The sequence below is a fragment of the Leptonotus elevatus genome, chromosome 15, assembly GCF_054856555.1.
Source record: "Leptonotus elevatus isolate MCC_2025b chromosome 15, RoL_Lele_1.0, whole genome shotgun sequence".
Classification (NCBI taxonomy): Eukaryota; Metazoa; Chordata; class Actinopteri; order Syngnathiformes; family Syngnathidae; genus Leptonotus; species Leptonotus elevatus.
This window is the reverse complement of record NC_141253.1, coordinates 3,313,723-3,339,192: the sequence shown is the minus strand read 5'-3', so window position 1 is coordinate 3,339,192 and position 25,470 is coordinate 3,313,723. Positions and strand designations below refer to the sequence as shown.

The window sequence follows — 25,470 nt, the reverse complement described above, 5'->3', positions numbered from 1 at the left end:
TTGAGTCAACATTTTAAATGATGATTTTAATTTCCTCCATAGCACGATGCATTGCGGTCTTCCAAGAATACAGGGGGCGCTAATGCCAGGAAGCCCTCTTTCGTCTGCTAGACTGCTACTACTCCATCACACGAGCGAGAAAAGAGCTGCGAGCGAGGCGTGCTCAAAGTACGCGAACTAAACTACGTTAACACCTGCAGAAAAATAATGACTTTTTGAAGCGTCCATTAACGCCAACAATGCCAACGTTGTTATCGAGGAGAAATCGGTTTTAACGGATATTCTGCGGGGTGCGTAACGCGATTGTTTCTCTTGAGTTTATGGTAGATGGGTTAGCCTGCTAAGCTAACGAGATGCTAACGGTGACAGCTGTGTGACTCAACAGTACACAAGGCTGGAGAAACAGTTGCTTTAACGTGGCCATGTGTGGTTTGAAAAGCTAATTTACGATAGTCATAGCGTGAATACAACTCTACCGTTGTACTTTATTAAAATGCTATTCAATTTTGGCAGTTTTTACGGACCCTTGTTGGCCGGCTCAAGCTTATTCATTTAGCTGTGGATGCTACCGAGGAGGCTAAAGATAAACTTCATCATAATCAAAACAGCCTACGAGTACATAAAAAAAAAAAATCAATATACATTTCCGGTTGAATGTTTTGAGGTCTCTGGGAAATTTCTATATTTATATGTATTTATTTTATTATATATATATATATATATAACATATATATATATATATATATATATATATATATATATATATTATAAGTACGCACACAAACATGTTTATTTTTGACAGTTTATCTAACAGGATTTGACATTTTCACAAAGGTGAATGAATGTTTAATATCTGTGTTCCCCCAGACATTTTGTGATGGCAACTACTGAGATGGAGTCTACAGATCATGAAATGGTTGATCCTGATTCAAAGTACCCATTGAAAGTTCTTTACTGTGGAGGTATATATATATATTTTTTAAATAGATGTATATGTAGAACTGAGCGATTAGGTTTGTTTGTAAATTCTTTTTTTAAAGCGGGTTCTGTTGTGTATAGGCCTAGCATGTGCCTGCTGATTTGCTCTGCTTACGCTACCATCACAGCTGTGAAGTGAGAGGAGCCATTGTACCAACTAGTCAAAAAGTTTCTTTGTAATAATGTTTTATCATGTGCCCGTTTTAGTTTAAACACAAATGTTTTGCTTAACATTGGACAGGTGGAATAAGAATTACGTAGATAAATCTACAATTTTTCAGCTATCCAAGAAGGCTGACACCTTAAGCAAATATAACTTCTCACCTGTGTTCTGGGTTTGGTCACATTTGAGCCTAATGTCACTCTGTTTTTAATTTCGTTAGTATTTTTTTAGTCCATTTATGAATTTTGCATTCGGTGTTAGCATCAAGTTAGCGGGCCGTCATGATCTTGTCTGTGATGCAATAGCTAAGATTTTTTCTTTTTCTTCCCTTCCCTGCGCAGTGTGCTCTCTGCCTTCAGAAGTGAGTGTAACATGCATTGAATACTCTGTACGCTGTGTATGTTACATTATTAATTGTAATCTATTACATGACAGTACTGCGAGTACATGCCCGAGCCAGCCAAATGTCGGCAGTGGCTGGAGAAGAACTTCCCCGATGTTTTTGCCCGGATGACTCTCGGTGAGTGTCAATAAAGTTTTTTTTTTTTCTTCTATTAGACATTGGTGTTAACAGTTTGCATTGTGTCCTTCTGTCCAACTGGCCCCGCAGCCAAAGCCCCCAAAAAGAACCCCGAGGCTGGAGATGTCCCCCCTGCTGGCGAGGAGGAGGAGAAGAAAAAGCAGAAGAGAGGTTTGAGCAGCAGCAGCAGTCGGGACTGAGTGAATTCCGTCCTCTGCTGCCTCCATTGCGCTTACTTGTTGCTTTGCTCTCCAGGCGGGCGAGGTCAGATCAAACAGAAGAAGAAGACGGTGCCTCAGAAGGTGACGATAGCAAAAATCCCGCGGGCCAAGAAAAAATATGTGACGCGGGTGTGCGGCCTGGCAACTTTTGGTGAGTTTGTTGCTAGAATGCATTTGCGCCACGTGTATTTTTGAAACACAGTGTAATTAGTTGGTGATGGTCTACAGACATTGAGCTGAAAGAGGCTCAGCGGTTCTTTGCTCAGAAGTTCTCCTGTGGCGCCTCCGTTACGGCCGAGGACGAGATCATCATTCAGGGAGATTTCACCGACGACATCATCGACGTCATTCAAGAGAAGTGGCCCGAGGTGACTATATATCAAGTAATAAATAATCAGTGTATTGGACAACAAGTACGACGCACTGTCTTATCGCATGCTTCATGCTATCGAAATAGCTATCAAATAGCCCTAATGAGTAGTTCAAAATAACAGTATTTAATGTTTGTCCAGCTAGCTAATGGTACACAAAACAATAAACTGTATATAAAATACAACGAGCTAGCTAGCTGTGTCTAAAGTTACTTAAAGTAAATATTAAGTTGTCCAGGCTAGCTAACTGTAGAAGTTCAGACAAGTTAACTCTCGTTAAATTAAGTCAAACCGAGTTAACTAAATGAGCTTCTTCAACTGGCTCAATGTAGACTGCAAAACTCAAGACAAGTTAACTTGATTAACTCATACTGGTCAACTACAAATTAATGTCACAGTAACTCGATCTTAAACTGGCTAACTATATAAACGAGTTCAGACAAGCTAATCATTGCTAAACTAACTCAGACTAATGAACCATACCTCTAAATAGACACTCAGCTGACTGCCGATAAATTAACTCAAATTGCCTAACTGTATACAAAGAAGCTTTGACTAGCTAATCATCGATAAATGATCACACTCTGGCCAACTACAAGCTCACTCGAGCTAACCGTTGCTAAAATAATTCAATCCGGATCCTTTTGTTTTTTTTGGAAGCATTAGGGACTTGAAACTGTTGCTAAACTAATTCAAACTGGCCTTCAGACTAGCTAACTAAAGGATTTTAAACTGGCTACCTGTAAATAAAGATGCTCAGACTAGATAACCCTTACTAAATTAGCTCTCACTGGCTAACTGTATACAAAGAAGTTCAGGCCGTTTACCTGTAGATTAATTGGCTCAAACTGGCTGTGTATAGAAAAAAAGCTTAGCCTGGCTAAGGGTATTTATTGAAGCACGGACGAGCTAGCAATAGTAAAGTTAGCTCAACGTTGCTAACCTTATAGAAAGAAGCTAAAAATTAAAGGGAAAAAAACAAAACAAAAAATGTGTTGTGTTTTTTTAGGTGGATGACGAGAGCATCGACGATTTGGGCGAGGTGAAGAAGTGAAGACCAAAATGTGCACTTTTACTGAAAAATGGATGTGACCTGAAACGACAACTCGGCCAAATGTACACCTTAACGCCATTTTATACCTATTTTATTTACTGTACATAAAACGCTGCGCACCACCTGGCCACTCACTTGAAATTTCTTTTGGTTTCGTTCATTTTCCCGCTAAAAGGCGTCGTGTCATGTCAGCCCTTCCGCACACTTGTTCCCTCAAGCGAAAGTGTAGGCTCATAGATTCTGATTTTCCCCTTGTTCAAACCATTAAAAACATTTCTTTTCAGGGTTGCTCATCTGTTCTCACCTGCTGCCTTTGAGCTTAAATGTCTGCGGGTTTGTTAATGATGCAGATGATTACATTAACAATTTTTTGGTCGATACAATTCCCAGTAGACAAGAGGTTAAAAAAAAAAAGGCACTCACATTGGACTGAAGTAGAAGTACAGATTAAAAAAATATATATGGTAAGGAAAAGTAGAAGTACTGAATAAAAGTGAGACACTACAGACCCTAAAATGTACTAAAGTACACAAGTACAAATAAACTTTACTGTCCATTACAGTGTTTTCTCACATAGTTGCTATTTACAAATTTACCTATTAACAGATTTTTTTGTTTTCAAAAGAAAAACTGTTATTTGCACTGTAAGTTCATTTATCCATTGATAAATTAAGTCAAATTGTGTCCGAATCTGGTTAATTTCACTGTAAAGTGATGGTTTTGGACATGAGGAAGCCACCTAACGCCAGCAATAAAGGTCATATTAGCTAACTAAATGATCTTAAACTCTAGTGAGTTAACTGAGTATTTTATTTATTCCATATCCAGGTTAAGGGATACTTGACTCATTTAGCCATTTTCAGCAGTAAGAATATATTTTGTCTATAATTGTGATAACTTCATTATTTTTCATTAGCAATTAATGACTTTAATAACTCATTTTGCCACTTGTTGACTGAAGATGACATAACGCGTTATAAAAAAAAAATCTGAACAAAATATTAACTTTTTAATGAAGAAAATGGCCAAATGAGTCAAGCACCCCCCACACACACACACACACGCACATTAAAAGAAAAAAGGACAACTTTGCATACCAATGGGACTACTATATGTTACTGATGAGGCAAAACTGCATTAATTGTGCCTAGTAGTCCAAAGTGCGCACAAGTACGTGAACCTACACCGCGAAGTTTGGGCTCCGATTTGGTAGTTGGAAGATGACCGAGCTTCCAGCCGAGTTCCTGAAGGCGGCGTGGAGTAAGCCTATGACGTCATGCTAGGCGGGACCGAGCCAGAAGAGGAAGAAGAGGAGAGGGAAAAGGCTCCCTGCCTGGAAAAACATGTCATGTAACGGTACTCGGCAGCATCCACCCCGGCTGGCAGCAAGTAAGCGTTCACGGCGACACTTTGCCACACTCGCGTCCTCCTTTGACGTAGCTGTCACATCCAAAGCGGCGACACGCTGTCATTTATTATTCCAAGTCGTCCCCTGTTGGTTTACGCCTTTTTTTTTTTTTTTGCTAATCTGTTGCTAGCTAGCCCGGTAATTGCACTCACACAAAAGGGACTAATAGCATAAAATGAGTTAAAAACGTCGCCATTGAGACGCCATTTTAATTGTGAAAAGACACCTTTTGCGTGGAGGCTTAGCCTATTTTTGCGTTTAACTCTCTTGAAAGTCAGTCCAACACGACTCTCGACACAAACACAACTCATTCCTTTATATTTGTATGTATGGCTGACGTGTGGAAACATAATTTGGACTCGTAAAAAGTAGTTGGAGGCTGACATCAGGGCCATTTGACGGGTCAGGGGGCTGCTCGTTATTTTGATATGAGCGCGCTGGCTGGGCGGGGTTAGCGAGCAGAGATTTGTCGATGGAGTTACTGAATTACATTTCCTGCAGCGGTTGTATACAGTGTACTCCCGCATATTCGCGTTTCACCATTCACCTACTGGCCCACTCGGACCTTACTGAGCTGTTGGCTGAAAAAATAGATGCAGAGAAAGGTATGGCGCGCTAGTGTCAGTGGTGGAGGGCAAAACACCAAATTAGAAGTGGGTCACAAATTGTACTCAAGTAACAGTACTGTTACTTTAGAATAATATGATTTATGCAGAGGCTATAGCAGGTCACAATAATTGTAAACAACACAATGACATAACCAAAACATTAAATGCCCAGCTGACATTTTTTCCCCTTCTGTAAAATGTCTTACAATCACACTTCTACAAACACTTACATTTGCCAAAATTAAACAATATTTTTGTATTAATTGTCATATAAGATATCTTTTGCCGGGTCAAGTACCTCTTGCAGCCATTTAGGCTTCTCCGATGGCATAAAGTGGACGTGAGGACTTATTAAAAAAAACAAGTAAAATAAAATAAAACATCTAGCCCTGATCTGACTGTAATGCCTATCTGCTTTTTTATTTATTTTCTTTCACATTTCCCACAATAGATTTAACATGCACAGAAAAATATGAATTAAAACATTATGCACGTTTCAGGTCCCAACAATCACACGGTCGGGAAGGACTCCCCTCCATAAGATGGACAAAGCAGGAGCCATGAGTACAGCGAGTAAAGTTAGTGGGCTCAAGCCTCCCACTAAAATAGGCCGTCCACCTGTAGTTACCATAAAGACCACCCCTTTCTCAGGTAAGAACCCAAGAGATGATTACCTTAATCAGACTTTTATACAACAGTTGAAACTCTCCGCCCTAAATGATCCTCATAAAAATCTTGAAAACTCCCATTGCAGGAACTCCAAAGCCGCTTCCAGCTTCTGAGAAGCCCCCCGGTGGCAGCGCCACCTCCCCTGGCCAGGATGGTGTCGCCGACTTCCAGATGGGGGAACGGGTCTGGGTTAATGGCAACAAGCCAGGCCACGTCCAGTTTGTGGGCAACACGCAGTTCGCCCCGGGCCAGTGGGCGGGCATCGTTCTGGACGAGTCCATCGGCAAAAACGACGGCTCAGTGGCGGGTGTGCGCTACTTCCAGTGCGATGACGGCAGGGGAATTTTCACGCGGCCCTCCAAGCTGTCCAGAATGCCACTGCCGGAGAAGGAAGCCAACGGGGGGCAGGCTAAGCCCACGCAAGCAGGAAGCGACACCGCACCAGTTGGGACGCCGTCAACGGAAAACCTAAGGAATATTCCTCCCAGTGGGAAGATAACTGGCACGCTGAACCGAACAGTCCAATCCACTGAGTCGATGTCCAACGTCTCTGACACGGATTCCATGAAAAAGAGCAAGCGGGAACTCAGGAGAGGAGATCGTGTCCTGGTATGATTGACACGCACACAAAAAAAACAAAAAAAATTCTATCTACACTCCATTGAAAGCCGTTTAAGCATTTACTGCATTTACATAGACTTGCAATTTGACCTCAAGTAGCAAGACATAAATAAAAAAAAATCAAAATAAAGTGACACATTATCAGAGCAGTAACGAGTCTCACTTGAAGAAATCAGAAAACTACTAAAAAAAAATTCTGCATGCTCAAATGGAAAAAAACAGCCAGTAATCCAAATGGAATTTTCTCTTAGTTTACATTATGTCTGTTATGGTCAGGTGGGTGGGACCAAGGCGGGAGTGGTGCGCTTTCTGGGTGAAACGGACTTCGCCAAAGGGGATTGGTGCGGCGTGGAGCTGGACGAGCCTCTGGGCAAGAACGACGGGGCGGTAGCTGGCACCAGGTACACATTACACCCACTTGTACTTCACATGCACACGTGAGTCAAGTCACTGATAATCCCTCAAAAAGTTACTCGATTTTTTGCTGGTTGCAGTTTAGGAACACTATTGCTAAGTTAGCAACACTGAGTAGCCCTCACTTTGTCACGACGCTTTAACTCCGCCCCAGGTCACTACTGCATAAGACAGGACTGAGTGATTAGAACTGTACAATTATTTTTTATTTAACTTTCATGTGCAATACATTTTACTTAAATGTTTTTTTTTGTATTATTTAACCGCTCAACTATATGATGGTGACAAGACAGATAATTACAATTTCCTATGGTTTCCAGTTATTAAAGGGGAAGTGCCCCCCCCCCCCCCCCACACACACACACAAACAAAAAAAATCTTGACAATAATATGTTCTATGCAGCTCCACGAGTCTAAAATCGGTATTCTGGTTAATATTGTGTTTGTGGAATATGATTTAAGCAGCAAAATCCAGCAGTTTTTATCACCATTTTGCCACTTGCTGTCGAGTGAAACTGACATCACAGTTGCTCAGATCTCAGGTAACGACCAGTCACAGCTCAGCTTCAGAAAACAGGTGAGCTGTGATTGGTCGTTGCCTGAGCTCAGAGCAACTGGCAAAATGGCCGCCTGAGATTGATCAAAACAATTGAAAACAATTGATTTTTTCTTCATAACTCATATCCACAAATGTTTAGACCAGTAAGGTCACATATAACATATTATTGTCAAGAAATGTTTGAGGTTGACCTCTCCTTTAAATCTCAATCTGAACCCATAATTATATTTTTCCATCATGCAAACATCCTCATTGTGTTGTGTGTCCTTCCCTCAACCCGCTCAGGTACTTTCAGTGCATGCCCCGATATGGCCTCTTCGCTCCTGTCCACAAGGTGACGCGGATCGGCTTCCCGTGCACCACGCCGACCAAAGTTAGGAGCTCCCGCCGGAAGTCCCTCCTCAAAAGGAGCCCGAGCGCCTCCTCCATCAGCTCGATCAGCTCCACCGCCTCCTCCGTCAGCGGCAAACCCAGCCGAGCGGGACTGGTGAGACGACGCCATTTTTCTGCCAACGTGAATTTTTAATTGTGATTTTTCCATTTCTTGCTCAGTTGACAGAGACGTCGGCCAGGTACGCTCGCAAAATCTCAGGCACCACAGCGCTGCAGGAGGCGCTAAAGGAGAAGCAGCAGCACATCGAGCAGCTGTTGGCCGAACGCGACCTGGAACGCTGTGAAGTGGCCAAGGCCACCAGCCACGCTGGGGAGGTGCAGCAGGAGCTAGCCCTGTTGAGGAAAGGCCGTGATCAGGTATGTGATAGGCCAGGGCAGCGGTTGCACAAATACAAATTCTATTTTAACAAGTCAAAGATCAATTTATCAAGTTTGTTCAGGTCGCATGCAGTAATCCTGTAATATACAACTTCCTTTTTATTCAAAACGACAAAATAAAAATCATAGTAAAATCCAAAGTTACTCATCAGTTACCCAGTACATTACTAGTAGTTTTGTCACTGAGTACTTACGTAATTATGAGGAGGACTACTTTTGACTTATATTTGAGTCCAATTTTGACCTATTCCGTGCGCATGAGACAATGAGCCACCTGACTGAATATACGCGTGTGTGTCTGTGTGTCAGTATGCTGTGGAGACAGAGGCCAAGCTGGACCAGCTGAGGTCGATGGTGGAAGCAGCCGACCGGGACAAAGTGGAGCTTCTTAATCAGCTGGAGGAGGAGAGAAGGTCTGCACTCTAGGGTGCGCGGTCACTTAAAACTTTTGTAGGCATGAAAGTCTTCTTGACTATTTTGTTCTTCCGTGACCAGGAAAGTAGAAGACCTGCAGTTTCGCGTGGAGGAGGCGTGCATCACCAAAGGCGACCTGGAGGTAACTTTTTAGTTACGTAATTCATCTGTTTTTCATGAAGCCCAGTTTAAAAACTCATGCCTCATAAAACATGAATCCACCTCAAGATGACTGAAGGGAATCTTCATCGTCAAAGCTGTTTATTAGGCTTCTTCTTCCACATCAAACTCTTCTAACAGGGTCACTTTACAGTACTAAAAACAACACACAGCTAAGGTGTTGCTTGCAACAAAGTGAAAATGTACAAATTTGGACTTAACTGTATTTGATCAAATTATTGGTTAATAAATTTGTAAATAAAAAATACAAACAACAAAATGCACATTTTTGTTGTTGTTTAATTTGACATTTTTGAGGTTTTTCTTCTTCTTTTTTTTTACGACAACTGCAAATGACCTGGCCCACCATAAAAATGAAAAGTGACACTTGAGCACAAACGTTCCCACTTTCTACTCTAATAGATGCCACTTCACTCACTTTCGATGATTAAACACGTCCCTTCATTTTCCCATCAGAAAAAAACAGGTTGTTGCCATTCAATTTAGTTTTTTTTTCTCTCAGCTACACTTGATTTCAGATAGATGCTTCCTTCAAAGTTGTAGCTGTACTTTGTTAAACGGTCGTCCATTCCTGCTTCATTTACATGCATGGGAGACTATTATACGTCCTCCTCTTGACACCTCCTTGTCTTTTCAAAGCTAATTTCGCACTGCCGAGAGAAGACAAAGGCAGACGGACTGTTTGCTCACCTTCATATTACCTTACCAATCATATCTTCCACATTGCCTGTCATGTGACCTACGACCTTACCTGTCACTTCACCTGTTACCTCATGCTCCACTTCACCTGTCACGTTTCTGACAACATTACCAGTCATCTTATCTCGCCCCTTACTAGTCAACTTTACCTGTCATCCCACTTGCCGCCTTACCTGTCACCTAACCAGACGGTCTTCTCTTTTGTCTACTCTCGTCGTCAGTAAATTAGCCGCTGGCATATACGCCTTGTTCATGTCAGCATGTCGCAACGTTTTACTGTGTGACGGAGTGCTTCCTCTGTGCTGCTCTTTTGTGTTCATGTGGCCTAAAGCATGCAAGTTAGCCCCTTTCTTGCTTCTTTCTCTCTCTCTCTCTCGCTCTCTCGCGCTAACAGACGCAGATCCGCCTGGAGCACGTCTGCATTAAGGAGCTTGAGCAGAGCCTGCTCTTTGAAAAGACCAAAGCCGACAAACTCCAGCGGGATTTAGAGGACACCAGGGTAAAATCTCAAAATGGCTGCCCAGTACTTGAGCTTTATTAAAAAAAAAAAAAAAAAAAGCCTTTACAGGGATAATAATGCTAGTTTGACGCTAAATAGGGTTGTCGGATTACTCTTTCACACAGTGATCCAGCAAAATTAGCACATTGGAGCTCTGGCATTTACCCGCCTTTAACTTTTACACAGTGCCCAGTGAATCACCGGCTGTCCTACCTGTTATAACTTAAGTACTAACTCAACTTTAACACCCTGTTCCATAGCAGTGCCTTTGACAAAACTTAACTTAAAGATGTTGCATGTTGTGTAAGAGCAAGCTAGTATTTTTTATTTATTTTTTGCTTATTTATTGAGGGTGACTGCTCAATCCGCCACCACAGAGCCAAAAGACAGTTCCAAGTGCCAAAGAAGGAACACGTGGCCAAGTTGGCCAAAAATAAAAATGGCCGATTTCCCCTATAAACGATAACACACTCCTCCTTTCTTTCCCATTTTTCATTCCCTATCAAGATTCTTCAGTCAAGATGAAAGTGATGTTAAGTGTTCGTTTCTTCGTTTCGATAGCCATATATATTAATTTAATATCGTTTCCAGGTTTTTAAACTATAATTATTCTCTTTTCCACACTTTTTTGGATGTATGGAACAGATTAATTTGATTTACATTATTTCCCTTGGGAAATATAGACTACATTTTCATGTGATTCGGTTTTAGTCTTGACTTTTCTGAGCGTGTTAAATCAACAAAAACAAGGTTACATTGTTCACAAATTTTTGTTTTCGCCACTCAGCCATTAGCCACTGCTAATGCTAGCATGTCGCTCACATCCATTTGAGCAGTGTAAAAGAGGACTTGTTCCCCTTGCCATGCAGGTGGCCACAGTGTCGGAGCGTTCGCGCATCATGGAGCTGGAGCGGGAAGTGTCGGACTTGCAGCTGCGTCTTCGGGCGTCGCTACAAAAGGAGGACGCGGTGTCGCTCTCCCAGCAGCAGCTAGCAAGCCTCAAGGCCCAAGCCCAGTCACAGGAGAAGAAGGTGGGCTCATTTGTAAAATGGCTCCTCAATACCTAAATCATATCATATTGATATCTATGGCAAACATGTCGCGTGCATGTTTGCTACCGCAGATCAGCGAGCTGAGCGTGGACTTGGAGAGCAAACACAAGGAGCTTCGGTCCATGCAGGATGATAAGGACTCGCTACAACAGCAGCTGAGCAGCTTAGTAAGAAAAAAAAGTGCAATTGAAGTGGCGTCCATTAGGAGCCATTTGGTTCACGAAGCTCATTCATGCCCACTGAAGTCAAAGAATGTTACTGTCGTCATGGTCATCTTATCTCCTTTGTAGAGACTAAAACTGCAGCAGGCTGAGCAGGAGAGCGCCAAGATGGCAAAGGTAGCACAAGGTAAGCAATGTACCACCTCGCCCCACTTGAAAACCTTTTTTTGCGGTTTACAACCACTTTACCTGCTATCTTACCTTTACCCCCCGGGGGCCTCTTTGTGTACTAACACGGCTGCTTTTGCTCTTTGTCAGAAGCGGAGCAGTGGAAGAAGGACTTCCAGGAGCTGAAAGAGGGAAGTCAGTGCCGAGAACAAGAACTCAAGGCTCGGCTGACTCGGGTAACTTTTACATTTGCTTCCACTGTGTATGAATTTAATGATGTGGCACTTGACTCTTGTTGTCGTGTTGTGCAAAGGAAATAAGCACATCATTTGGATTAAAATGTCCCATCGGAATAATAAGAAATGTTCTCACTGACATTTAGTGACACACAAGCTGCCGCTCGAGGCTGTCGTGACAGCATTATTAACTCAGTGTTAACCGAGGCACAAGCGGATGCACCTGATTTTCCAAGATTCAACTTATTTTAGACTTTAATGATCAATAAAATATAATATTGTGTTCACTCACTCTCGTGTAGCCCGTTGATCGGGGCCCCTTGCTCTAAATGGAGCACCTTCACCCCCAGGGACCGGCGTACTCCGCGTTCCCATGCACGCTCCAGTGAACACAGAGCATAAAACACATTATTTCATGTTCTCGGGCGGCCAACGCAGTCGTAATCAGTCACGTGTTTGCCGTCTTGTCTGCACAGGCCGTCGAGACGTCGGAGGGGACATCGCTGTCCCTGGAGAAGCTGACCAATGAGAAGAAGGCATTGGAAATGCAGGTTAGAAATGATTGGATGCAGTCCACACGGAAGTCATTACACACATTTTAAAAGCAGCCGAGCACATTCGCGACGATGCTCTTAAATCTGTTCGCTGCAGTGTGTGATGATGTAATCCTCACATGGCACACCTCATGTGACACTGTGAATAGTAGAAAAATAAATATTCTGTCCCATGGTTAAAGTGATACCAGTGTAAATCTCCATTAATTGTAATTATGACAAATATTAGGCAAGTGGCATTTCAAATGAGACATATTACAGATGTATTTTTTCACAATATAAAATAGTTCCCAGGTCACTGTAAGCAAACATTTCCAAATTGTGCCCAAAGTGTGAATATTTTATGTGGTTATTATTTGCATTAATGACCATGTGTTGAGTTATTTTGAAAGGCCAGTCAAATAGAGTAGGCGTGGAAAAACAGATGTTGCAGGTCATTCATAGATGTGGTAAAAAAATAAAAATAAAAAGTATACATATTTTTTAATAATACAAAATATGAATTATTGTTAATCGGGACATTATGCTGAGAAGCTAAGACAGAGAATGCTTTACTTGCTCCGTTTGTGAAATGGCATTCAAACACAAACCTCCCATTTGCGAAGCTAACATGCTAATCGCCACTTACTGTGCTGCCATGGTAGAAATGATAATTTTGTGACCTTCAGTGTTTAGGATGTGTGTGAACATCAGCTGATGCTTCCATCCTGGCGTTAAAACTAAATGGGTGAGCAGCAGCGGGAGGGTGGAGGCGGGTCTTAGTCCAGCTTACATAATTGAAGCCAGAGAGAGAGAGATGGAGCGAGCGGCTCCCTTGCAGTCTGTTGTACAGTATTGGCGGTGCTAGTAGGGGGGTGAGCACTTTATTGGTGCCGGCGTAGTGGTGCTCTGTTTTTAGCGGGGCCAGGGGGAGCTACAGCGCAGGTATGGACGTCGCAGGGCTGCGTCACGCTTACTCCGGAGGCATGTACTCACCTTGCTACCAGGTACGACAGCCTCTTTAACGCATACTGGCTAACATCTAGGGACTCCCACAAGTCAGTCAGCAGCTCCACATGCAGAAGCATTGCAACACGATAACTATATGATGCAAAAACACAGATTTACGTATGTTATTTTTTAATGGCTAAAATGGTCTCTTTCTTGTTCAGAGTTGTCTATAGTCATTTTTTTTACTTGTCCAGTTAAAAAACCAAAACGTGACTTATTTAATATCAGTTTCAACCCTTCAAAAAATCCCAGCATTTTGCCATGGTTTCATGTTTTTACGAAAGAAAAGAGCAGTCTATTGTATAAAAACAATAAGACAATGTAAAAAAAAAAACGATTTCAAGTGCAATTACTGTACATTAATAGACACAGTAACAACTGTCCTATAAAGTTCTTGTCAACGGCTGAAGCTGTTCGGCCCAAGATAAACGGTTGACAGTGCACCAGCGACAGTGGCTCCTGTGCCCAGGAAATGGCAAAAACAACCCTAAAACTGCTCAGACCCAAAATGGATGACTTCCTGTCTTTTTCAGCATGGCTTCTTGAGTCTTTTTTTTTTTCTTGTCGGTTTCGCTTGTGATTAATTCGCCTGCGGAATTTCATGTTGCCAAGTGAAACGGGCTTCTCGGGCTGAATTTTCACAAAAATGTGTCGGGCCCTGAAAATGGCTGACGTATCCGCTTCAAACCAAAGCGGCAGACTTCGTGTGTCTTACAGCAGTGGTTCTCAACCGCGGTCCTCGAGTTTACCAACCAGCCTGTTTTCCATGTCTCCTCCAGCCAACACAGGTGTTTCAAACAATCAGCTAATCGGCAAGCTCTGCATGAAGCATGATAACGATCCTCAGCTGTGCTTCCTGAGGGCGACATGGAAAACAGGCTGGATGGGGGCACTCGAGGACCGGGGTTGAGAACCAGTGTCTTACAGCATGGCTTCTTGATTTCATGTTGCTATGTGAAACTGGCTTTGGTGGCTGAATTTTATATAAAATTCTGGATGGCACTACAAAAGCCAAAATGAGACCTTCAAACCAAAATGTCCGCCTTCCTGTGTCTTTTCAGGCATGGTTTCTTTTTTTGTGGGTCAACTCTTGATTTCATGTTACCAAGTGAATGACATGTAGTTAAACAAAAGCACACGTGTCTGACGCAGCACAGTCACTAATATGAAAGTGCTTATCAATTATTGACTCCTGCTGCACGTGTTTGAAAGTTTATTTTTTATAGACGTTCAAGTGTTAGTCATTCATATGCATTCATTAGTACACCTAAATGTTTCCGCGTTGTCCTGTGGCCTCATCATGTATGGTTTATTCATGCTGTATTCTGTTTCCCGACCTCCACGCGTGTTTTTTGTGTGCAGCTGGACACGCTGAAGCAGCAGAATTGCAAATACCAGGAGGAGCTAAATCTCGCTCGGGAGCAGCAGCATCTTTTCCACAAGGACGTGTAAGTACCATTTGATAGATTTTATGTTCATCGTGGGGGGTTTCAGATTCTTGCTTGCGCAGTTCTCCAAATTAGAGGCACAGCGTGCTTGCGTCAAGCTATTTTCATGTCGCTTCCAGTTGAAGTTTACTGTAAAACTTGACACCTAAAGGAAAATTAAACATTGTATATTCAAACACCAATATTATTCAACAAAACAATATAATTTTAGGTTAGTGCTAGCATACTATAAGCTAGCAAAGAACTGCGACTTTAATACAAATGGAGCATACAAAATCTCTGTGAGAGCAACAAATACGCTTGCAGCTTAGTTGGGGAACTTCTGCTTCTTGTTCTTGCTGTTAACTATTTTGAATTTTTTTAAATATATATATATATATATATATACACTAAAGTGCGACGTTAATTTATTGAAGGGGGATGACACATCTGCAGATGAATTGAGGCATGGTGTCTATTAGAGCAGAGGCCGCCACGTTTTGAGAAAATGCAGTAATTATTTAGTCAAAGTAGCAAATGATTCATGTTGCTTTTGTGTTGATCCTCTGCCTGATGTTCAGATTTATTTTTAGAAAGTGTGTATGTGTGCACATGCACGTGTTTTTACATGATAACCCCCCCACCACCATCATGATGTCAGAGCTGCAGTTGGGATGTAATTGGCTGAGCTATCGTCACAAAAAAAAAGCAATCAAACACTTCCTGCATCCTCCCATCACTCTGCTGGTGTTACGTAATTGCCGTCCTCGCGCTGCCTGGCTCCAGCAATGACATCATCGTGTGTGTGTGTATGTGTGTCAATGTGGCTTTGTAGTGTGAGAACAGCTTTTGTCGCTATAGCTCAGATGTTTGTTACAATGAAAACTTGATTCCTCTCATTTTTTTGTGTTGTTTTGATTATATATAATACATTTGAGCACATACAGACTTGAATATGTATCGATATAAGGCATGCAGTAATTTCTGGACTATAAGGTGCACCTGACTTTAAGCAGCGCTAGCTAAATTTGGGGAATACTCGAGTTTGTTACACATAAGCCGCACCCGACCGTAAGCTCTTGCGCTTCCTTTATAGTGTGCCCCCTTGATGGATAAGCCGCACCTTTGTATTAGCCGCAGGGTCGAATGCAAGTGAAAAAAGTAGCGGCTTATAGTCCAGAAATGACTATAAATAGGAATCAAAATGGTGATAGAAAAGTGAATCAAAATATGACTACATTGATTGATATAAATCAAAATAAGATAACGTTATAAAATGTGACATAGATATTGCTCAAATAGTGGCAGATATGAATAAAACATTGAGACAAACATGACTCCAAATATTAAATATTAAATATTTATTTTTATTAAAGCTAGTAAAGCTACTGAACGTAGAATATTCAATTTCGAATCGCTATTGCCACTTGCTGATGAAAAATGAAACTGCACATACCGTTCTTCACATACACACCACGCACATTACGTCACATCCGCGGACAGGGCGCGGGAAATTCTAACCCGAATCCAGTCTGAAAACTATTAGCCAGAGACTTGCAGGAGTACCCATTGTGAACAGCTAAGGTGTTAATCTACTAATTAGAAGGCATTACAGTCATAAATGGTTAAATAAAAAGCTTATTGTAAAAAAAAATTGTGGGTAAAAGTTCCATATTGCAAATTTAACAACAATTATAAAAAATTAAAATGAGATTATTTGAATATGAATATGACTCAAAATGTTGAAACAATTCCTTAAATATGACTTTTGCATATGAATGGAGACAGTAAAAGGAATCAAAATGGAGATGTTCGTTTATATTCATCAAAATGAAGACACGTATAAATATGAATCTAAATGCTTTTTGTGCAGAGAGAAGATGTCCACTGAAGACTCTGGCATCCAGGACTCTCTTGTTATCGTCGCCAACGACAAAGAGCGTGAGCTGGAGACGCTGAGGAATGAGGTGCTTGTTCAGAAAAAGTGCCACGACATTATCATCCTCTTCTTCCTCCTCGTCACGCCGTTTCCCCGCTTTTCTCACGTCAGGTGGCGGCGTTGCGAGGCCAGAACGCCACGGCCGAGACGCTGCGTTCGGCCGTGGCCACGCTAGAGCACGACAAGGCTCAGCTGCGGGAGCGCGTCCGCGGCCTGGAGCAAAGGCTCATGGGACGGTCGGCCTCGGAGGATGGCGAGCGGGAGGAGCCGCTTTCAGGTGCGGAAATGCCGGACCAAAGAACATTATCTTGAGACTTTTGAACCCTGTCTTTTAGAATTAGATCTTCTCTTGTTAGTTTAGTGCTTGCCTACATTATATTCTAAACATATAAGGGTAACCATTTATAATTAAATGATGATGCACTTTCTAGGTTGCCGCTTAGTGAAGTTCAGTCGACTCACATTAATAAAGTGGATCTATGTGCATGGGCCATAGAAGTGGCTGTTTTTGTTGACTAACTCGCCACTGCCCCCTGCAGGCAACAAGGCTATGGAGCAGCTTAGGGAGGAGAAGGAGTTTGCCGAGGGTCAGGTGAGGTGGACGGCCATCCCCGCTGTCGCCGCCATTGTCACCAAAACGAACGTTTAACCAAACGTTTCTCCCGCCAGATCAACTTCCTGAACAGCGTTATCGTCGACCTGCAGCGCAAGAACGAAGAGCTGAAGATCAAATTGAAGAAGCTGGCCCTGGCCGAGTTCATCGGCACGGACGGGTAAAAACGCACCATAATGCATAAAGCATATGCATAAATGAATGGAAAAAAATAAGAATATCCTTATTTGGTTAAGTGTGGAGCTGGCAGAGTCCAAGCATGACAAGAAGCCTTCGCCGCCGCGTCCCTTCTGCGACATCTGCGACTGCTTTGACCTGCACGACACGGAGGACTGCCCCACGCAGGCGCAGAGTCCCGACGCCGTGCCGCACTCCAGCTACCGCGGCCACCGCGACAACGAGCGGCCCTACTGCGACGTCTGCGAGGTCTTCGGCCACGCCACTGAGTCCTGCAACGACGACCGCACCTTCTAGACCCTTTCCCTGATGCAAAACCGCACCGCTCCCGATAAGCTGCCACGGTGCGATATCGATGTAAGTATTTGACCACTGCGGTTCATTCGCAAACATTCCTATTGGGCTAGCAAACAATCAAGTCTCACCTCTTGTTTGACGACATCATATGAGGCTCAAATGAGCTTTTCCTCAGATCAAATTTTAAGGTGGTGTTTCTCTTTGAAAGGACCCTTGGAAACACTTCAAATGGCTGCTTCAAACCAAAATGTCATGCTTCCTGTATCTTTTCGCCACTATGCTCTACCCACACGCACAAAAACACCAACATTTTGTCTGTCTAGTATATGAGATTCAAATTTCGTAGCAATCGGACAAAAGCCCTAGGAAATTAGCATTTTAACGACACTGGGAAATGGCCAATATTTCCCTAGAATGACTGGCTTCTTATGATATTTTTTTGTGAGTCTACTCATGAGTCATGATAGACATGGCTACTAAATTTTCCGTTCTTGTCTACTGGCGTCTGGGGCTCAATTCACAAACGTCACAAAAGTCTCCACAATGACGAAAATGCGAATATTTAGCGTCGTCCATCTGCGTAGTAAAATTTGGTAGCAGTCGGACAAAATCTCGTGGGTAAGTTTGTCTTTGAAGAATAAACCAAGCACCTCATGTTTTTATGCAATTCCGTAACGTTTGTGTGTCCCCTTGCGCCATTTTCTACTTTAATTTGCATCGACAGCACATTTAGGAATCAAAGCACAAAAAATTGACATGAGCTGGAGCGAAGCAAGTCCATGAATCCAACGCTTTAGTAACAATGATTTTACCGTTTTATATTAATACTTGACTAGCCTTTCCTACGCTCACTAATTTTACTTATTATTATTATAAATATCCTTGCTATGCTAAACTAATCTGGCTCTTAACCCACATTTTAGCATTGACACGTTTATATTTAATAATCTTTTTATTGCTCTTAAACTTTGTTTCCAGTTGTTGTTAAACAAAAAACAACCCCCCCCCCCCCCCCCCCCAAACTGATGTTCGCGGACATCCTCAGCCACATAAGCTAGCTAGCGCGGTTCCGTTCTACTGTAGCAGCTCTATGAACTCACCGTCTTTGCACTGTTCACTTTAAGCACTCTTAACGGCGTCAACGCGGTGTCTGCGACCATTCTTGACAAATATGTTCCTTTTTTTTTGTGTCTGAAGTATGAATTTCAAATCTAATCACTTTCAGCTTAAAGTATCACAGTGATGCTAATGGTCACTGTATGATGCTGTTCTTTTGTTTTAGCTTTAGTGTATTAGTGCAAAGCCTGAAGGAAAAAGGGAATGAATTAATTTTGCATGATAGTAAAGCACAGCCAATTAACATATCTTAATAAAAATGTGGAAATGGAAACCCACAAGCTAGCATAGCTTTTTCTGGAAACAGTTTTTCACTCACACCAAAATTGTATTTTTCCCCCCCCCTCTGATTTCATGCTGAGCTAAACAGCTTGATTAGTTTCATCCTAATGCTAACAGAAACCGATTTCCACAACATATCAGTGTCGTCATGAAACACAACTTTTTTGGATCATATTGAATCTCCGGGTGTTTTTATTATCCACAATGTGACTCATGTTGAAAATTGTAAATAATACAGATCAGAAGCTTGTTTTGTGACAAATGTGCGCACACTGCCATCATGCAGCTAAAGTGTAAAAAATGATTATTTTTCTGCCCTGTTAATAAGATGCCCTCATTTATTGTATAGGAGGAAAAAAAACTTGTGCTCTTTGTACGTGATGCATTCATGTTTTATGACGGGCGTCTCTATGGATGTGTTGTCAAATGTCCCTTTTTCTATGTACTGTACTATACATGTGCTCTTTTAACAGTTCAATACAAACAGCAAGTACACTCTTTCACTGACCTCTTTTTTTTTTTTTATACTATCAAAATGGAGGCAAGGATTGCGACTTTAAACGTGGAGCTGATTTATTACTAGGTTGTTGTTTTTTCTAGCAAGCCATCGAACTTTGTCACAAAAAAGAACAAATGTTCCCAGTTAATGGTAGACTTCCTGAGTCTTTTCACTTTTCTACTAGTCTACTAATGATAGACATAGTTACCAAATTTCACATTGCTAAGTGAAACTGGCTTTTGGGGATTACATTTTCAAAAAATCCAGGGGGTTTGAGCGAGGTGAAGAAGAACGAAGTCCAACATTTTAAGAGTTTTATTAAGAAAACAAAAACCATTGGACAATAAAAACCGAGCACTACTTGATGGAATAAATAAGTCAAACCAAAGCATAAATCTGTACAAGTTCTAAAGTGAAACAAACAAAATGGTCCAGAGGGTGTGAGAAGAGGCAAAAAGAAGAAGTAAATTTCACACTGAACACACCTAGAAGCGACTCCTGGGCTCAAGTGGGGTGAAAAGCTACAACATGTTGAAAAAGTGAGCGCGTGTATTAATGCTTATTAATTACACCGTGTCAATGTCATAGAGAATAGCATTGGAAACTCCAGCGCGGCTGGACTGGGAATGAGGTATATGCTAATCCATCCTCCGAACGACGTCTCTTCTCTCCAACCATGCGTGCACACCCGCTAGCTAGCCGGCTAGCCAGTCTGCTACCCGCGAGAAGTTCAAGTAGCGAGCCATGCGGATCCAGCCATTAAACAGCACCAGAAAATGACAAAACTGTTAGTGGGGAAACATTTGGGGGTTGGAAGTTAGCATTACTTTGTCCTATTGATTACGTTTCCTTGACGTTAAGATACGCTAACCTTATCGTTGGGAGTTAGGACGACGGTGACCTAGTTAAATCTATTAAAAAATAAACAATAGCGTCAAAAACTGGCTTCTTTGTCATCCTATTTTCCTTACTTAATGACGTTAATGATAAGCTATGCTAACCCAGTTGGGTGATTCCATTAAAAAGGGGCGGGACTTTAGCATCAAGTCAAATACACTTCACTCTGTCGTCCTATTTTGTGGTTTCCTCCTGCGTTCAGACTTCATGCTATGCTGTGGTAACCAGGATCATTTGGTAAAAAAAAAAAATGTAGGCACCATCTTTATGCTCAGCTGCACTAACTTTAGTCAAGATGAAAAAATATAAGGACGACGTTAGCGTCAAGCCCAGAAGCAGCAGGACTGCACCTCGGTCTTTGTCTTTCCCATTTCCTGTTTTCCTTCTGTTTCTGGACTTTATACTTAAGTTGTCAGGCGTAGAGATGATGATCATAAGAAAACACGGGGCCAGAAATTCAACATTGAGCCATAAAGGCTCACTTTGTTGTGACTCTATGCTAAACTACTAAATTAAGCTAACTGAATCTGTAGTGTTCGACGACATGCTCCGTTTCCTTTCTTGTATGGAATAATTTTTAAGGCAAAATCAAAGATGGCACCACAAACTGCCTTCCTCTCCTACGAGGTGGCATGACGATAAAAAGCGGGATATTGCTTTGAACCTGTAGGGTACTCGTACGGGATGAATTTTTAAGGCAAAACCAAAAAGATGGCACCAGAAAGCCGCCTTGGGTTAAAAAAAAGCGAGACACCGCCTCCATGGAGAGAGAGAAGAGACTTCCACTAACAGCAGCACTTTTTTTTTTCCCGTGATCCATTTTTCGTAACAGTGCGTTGACCCTCCTGAGGAAAAGAAATCCTAAAATCAGTCTAGCGGGACCATCCAGGAACCCCCCAAACCCCCGAAATCCTCCCTGATCCCGATCCAGGCGGATGCGCCATGTTGGTGGACTGGAAGCGCGGCGTCAAATTTCTAACATCCGTGGTGGAAAGGAGGGGGATTAGTTGGGGAGGGGCGGGTGTCGAGTCTCCCTTTGGTACTAGGGGGGGGGGGGGGTGTTGAGGGGAGAGTGGGGGGTGTCTGTGAGTCCATTAGCCCTAATAGAGTTAATGGAGGGGAGGCATCGAGGAACCTTTAACTCTCGTCAAAGTCCTGAGACTCCACTTTGCACTTCTTGGTGGGCGGGGCCTCTTGGTCCACATCCTGAAAAACAAAAACACTTTGATTGGCGGCTGCCGTCCATTGCATTGCAAGGTGACAACGTTGTCATGGTTACCTGAGTGGCTTTGCTATCCGAGGAGTCTTTGTCGGCGTCTTGCTTTGCACTGCGCTCCGACGCTTCCGTCACACTCTTACCTAAAAGAGGATGGCAGCAACATAGACAAAACATGAGCTAACAATGCTAATACTAGCAATGATATCATTAGCCCCAGGGGGGACAATAGAAGTCTAATCTGATACTCCGGAGGCGAAAAAATTCCCATGTTGACTCAGTCCTCCCTATTCTGCATTGATGCTGTTCAAAAATTCACAGCTTCAAGGCAAATTATTGTCAGGACGCGTTAGTGTGTGCCTCTCACCCCTCTTAGTGTCAGGACTTTGATCGGTCTTGACGTCACTATTTTCGCGGTGAGACGCTCCGGTTGACTCGGGTGCTGGGCTGGTGCTACAACTGGTTTCCTGCTTGACGGGTGATGAGTCCGCGATGGAGCTCTGGTTGCTGTTGTCGTCTAGAAGACACCGTTAAAATATTTCACAATTAATGGTTGACTTTTTTTTATTTTTTGGTAAAATGCGGGACAAGCAGCATTTTTTTTTGTGCTCACCGTGCATGTCCATCATGCCGGGAGAGGAACTGTTCTCTGGAGTGGTCAACTCAGAACCGTATTTCTCATCCTTGCCCTTCTTCTTGTTCTTGTTTTTCTTCAGCACATTAAAAGGAGAAAAAAAATCTAGTCACACACAGTTCAAATTTCTTTGTCGATTAAGGTGAGGATAAGTGTTTTATTGCTTTCAATTTTTTCCTTTTATCAGTGGTTAACTTCAATTTTCTATTGGTTATAAATGATCACCTTCAAAATACTCTTGAGTAGAGGTAGTGTTTTACATTTATTTCATGTTTTATCATCAACGGTGTCTAACTTGGTTACACCTAAGTTGGTTAAGAATGTTTAATAATTAAATGTTATCAGTATTCGCGACATAAATCACAGTATTTCATGTTTATTTTATTTTTGTATGGTTGAAAAGTGGAAAAAAAAATTTGGACAAATTTCAGAAATATTCCAATATAGAAAATTTGAATGGATATTGAGGGTGATTTAATGATAAGGTATCATATGAAGCATTTGCATAAGATCTAGATGCTATAGTCAGGATGATGCTAAAATTTGCATCAATTCCCATGGAAAGCTTTGTAAATTCCTGGAATTTTGCAGGCCTTCTACTCACGTCATCCGACTTGGGCTCCGTCACCGGCACCCATTTGTAGATACGAAGGGACGTGTCTCCCACAGTCACCCATTTCTTTTCCCTGGACACAAATGAGTGGAATTCCATGTTAGCAATACATATTCACAAAATTATGGCTTTAATACATTTATCTCCACACTCAGAGGACCACCGGTTTGTTTAAAAAAGAAAAATTTGTATAGTACTGCATATCCACATTAAATTAACATTAAGGACATAACTACGTGGGAAGCGACAATATCATTACATCAATGACATATGTCCGGTTAATTACATATTCAATATGACGTTTGATCTTCTTTTCTTATTTAAATTTTTATTTTTATTAATTTCAATATTTTTTTTCATAACCATTTTTCAACCTGGCTGGAAGAAAGGTTTTTAAAAAAAGCTTGATAGGTGTCAGGATGAGTAAAGCAAATCCTGAAAAAAAGAAGCATTTAACTTGTTTAGAATACTGTAAAGCACTTTTTCTTTTATAAGCAGCGATGTAAAAAAAATCAATTAAAATTAGATTTTTATGTTGGTAATTTGACTAAATTATTATTCGATTATTAATTTGCCACGCCCACTCCAACGAGTGACCGAATTACCACATTCGTGGCATGCACAGCTCTAGTTATAACAATTGGATTTTTATTTTATTTTTTAAAACAATTGACCAAGGATATGTGCACCTATCATTGCAATTGGACTATACAATCTATTGTACTAACTGCACACCCGCAATCTAAATGCTAACTGAGCATGATGCAAATTTAAAAAAGTAATTATGTTTGTATATTGTAATTACAACTATTGATTTTCAGGCCAAACTGTGACCAGGCATAACATCCAGTGTCAATTTAACACAGAAAAAAATGCTAATTAAAAGTCCTAGTTGTAACAAATGACAATTAATTGAAATAATTATGTTTGTCAAGCCATTCACCGCCCGTCCCAGCAGCCCACTTCCCGCTTCCCTCTCCCCACCCCCACCCCGGAGCCTTGTTCTCCTGACTCGCTTCGACAAAAAAAAAAAAGAAGAAAAAAAAGCGCTTCGTTCAAAACCAAAAAAACATCTTAAAAGTGCTCCGAGTCGATGGCTTCGTCGTCCAAACGCCGCCGGGTCGAGTACCGCGGCTCTCCGGGGTGTTCAAAGCCGTGTGTGCTCGGCGTCAGGCGGCTTCATGTGACTGCTTTCGAAATGGCTCCTCGCTTCAACCGCGCGGCGACGAGGCGCTGCTTGGCGGCCGGGATACGGCAACCGTCCGCCGGTGCACACATACGCCGCGAACCCGCTCGACCGTAAAAAGCCTCCCGATTGTTTGATTTCATTCGGTTCCCTCTCCTCCCCCAACACGGCTTTCTCTTGTTAGATAACCACAGAGACGGCTTTTTGTCTCCCCCGCCTTCCCTTTCCCCTCCGCCACCGCCGCTTACCATTTTCGTACTTTCTCGATAGCGGCCATAACTCGCTTGATGTCATCCTTGGCCCTGCTCCGGGTCTCCGCTCGGACCGACCTGCCCGACATTGCCGCGGTGGGGGGTTTTAATATTCGAAGGACGGGCTCGCCGGTCCGGCTCTCTCTTCAGTTCAGACACAATGCAAACAGTGGGGAGAGCGGCGCACAGCGGGGCACGGTGCGCATGCGCGGCTCGAGGGGAGCACACGGGTAAGGGCGGGGGGAGCAGGAGGCGAAAAGGGCTACATTAGCCATTGGCTAGTTAGCTAGCATAAGCTGAAAAAAAGTTTGGACGAAAATGTCGATTTGACGGCCACATTTCATATTCGCCACCACTGTAGTCTACAAACCGCCTGCCGGAGACTTTTGGCTCAATTTGAGACGCTCACGTGTCCTAGCTAAATAGCATGATGGAGCTTTTTCCAACCAACATTTCTAACTTTTGCCGACAGAGGCCACTGCTGCTGCTCTAAGCCTTTAACGAGATGCTAGTGTAAAATTTCAAAGACTAATTGATTTTCATGAGATCAGCATTAATAACAGATCTTTTGAAGACTGTTCCAGTAACATAATTATAATTTGCTGATACCTCGTGCATCAATTTAACTTTTTTTTCCACAAAATGATGCTATTAGAGCCTACGTGGGTATGTTATTATTTTTTAAATGATTGTTATCATTATTATGTACATGTAAAAGTGACAAGCAACCCCCCCTTTTTTGGATATGTAAATTATTTTGTGTTGTAATATTTTTTGTTGTTGTCGAACCTCTCGCAGCAAGATTGGTTATTGTCGCTCCGAGTGGGCACAGTTTACAGTTAGAGATGTAATGTAAAATGCACTCATTAAATTAAAAACAATTCTGTTTTGGGTATAAAAGTTCACGATGTAGTTATCCCACCGAATTTTTATATATATAAAAAATATTATTTTATCTTATGAGTTAAAATATGCAGTGTTCTCGTAGCAATGATGTCACGCTTCACGTAGGT

The 25,470-nt window shown here is 42.1% G+C and overlaps 3 protein-coding genes across 7 annotated transcripts; 2 read left to right on the top strand and 1 right to left on the bottom strand.

Annotated features, from left to right (window-relative positions):
• Positions 1-97: 97 nt before the first annotated feature.
• denr (density-regulated protein) lies at positions 98-3,590 on the top strand. Of its 3 annotated transcripts, none has more exons than XM_086096673.1 (8): positions 98-168; positions 868-962; positions 1,483-1,502; positions 1,577-1,662; positions 1,744-1,832; positions 1,917-2,033; positions 2,111-2,250; positions 3,263-3,590. In XM_086096673.1, the coding sequence occupies exons 2-8, from the start codon at positions 878-880 to the stop codon at positions 3,305-3,307; spliced, it is 582 nt and encodes a 193-aa protein (XP_085952799.1). In that variant the 5' UTR covers positions 98-168; positions 868-877; the 3' UTR covers positions 3,308-3,590. The 3 variants fall into 3 exon arrangements, with proteins under 3 accessions (XP_085952799.1, XP_085952800.1, XP_085952798.1); XM_086096674.1 differs by having other exon boundaries at positions 128-290; positions 1,577-1,661; positions 1,752-1,832; XM_086096672.1 differs by having other exon boundaries at positions 128-290.
• Positions 3,591-4,571: 981 nt separating this feature from the next.
• Positions 4,572-19,661, top strand: clip1b (CAP-GLY domain containing linker protein 1b). 3 transcript variants are annotated; one of them, XR_015097255.1, is made up of 21 exons: positions 4,572-4,696; positions 5,824-5,974; positions 6,078-6,601; positions 6,890-7,014; positions 7,872-8,073; positions 8,139-8,336; positions 8,667-8,770; positions 8,853-8,913; positions 10,045-10,149; positions 11,019-11,180; positions 11,273-11,368; positions 11,492-11,549; positions 11,681-11,766; positions 12,243-12,317; positions 14,673-14,758; positions 16,611-16,704; positions 16,788-16,953; positions 17,216-17,268; positions 17,346-17,449; positions 17,526-17,823; positions 17,972-19,661. XR_015097255.1 is itself a non-coding variant. In XM_086096734.1 (20 exons), exons 2-20 carry the CDS (start codon positions 5,866-5,868, stop codon positions 17,761-17,763), a joined length of 2,646 nt encoding a protein of 881 aa, XP_085952860.1. In that variant the 5' UTR covers positions 4,572-4,696; positions 5,824-5,865; the 3' UTR covers positions 17,764-19,661. The 3 variants fall into 3 exon arrangements, 2 of the variants coding, with proteins under 2 accessions (XP_085952860.1, XP_085952861.1); XM_086096734.1 differs by having other exon boundaries at positions 17,526-19,661; XM_086096735.1 differs by lacking the exon at positions 10,045-10,149 and having other exon boundaries at positions 17,526-19,661.
• A 299-nt stretch (positions 19,662-19,960) lies between these two features.
• Positions 19,961-24,658, bottom strand: bcl7a (BAF chromatin remodeling complex subunit BCL7A). Its single transcript, XM_086096736.1, has 6 exons — positions 24,455-24,658; positions 23,012-23,093; positions 22,387-22,483; positions 22,141-22,290; positions 21,837-21,916; positions 19,961-21,763 (listed from the first exon to the last, which is right to left on the bottom strand). Exons 1-6 carry the CDS (start codon positions 24,544-24,546, stop codon positions 21,695-21,697), a joined length of 570 nt encoding a protein of 189 aa, XP_085952862.1. The 5' UTR covers positions 24,547-24,658; the 3' UTR covers positions 19,961-21,694.
• Positions 24,659-25,470: the final 812 nt, after the last annotated feature.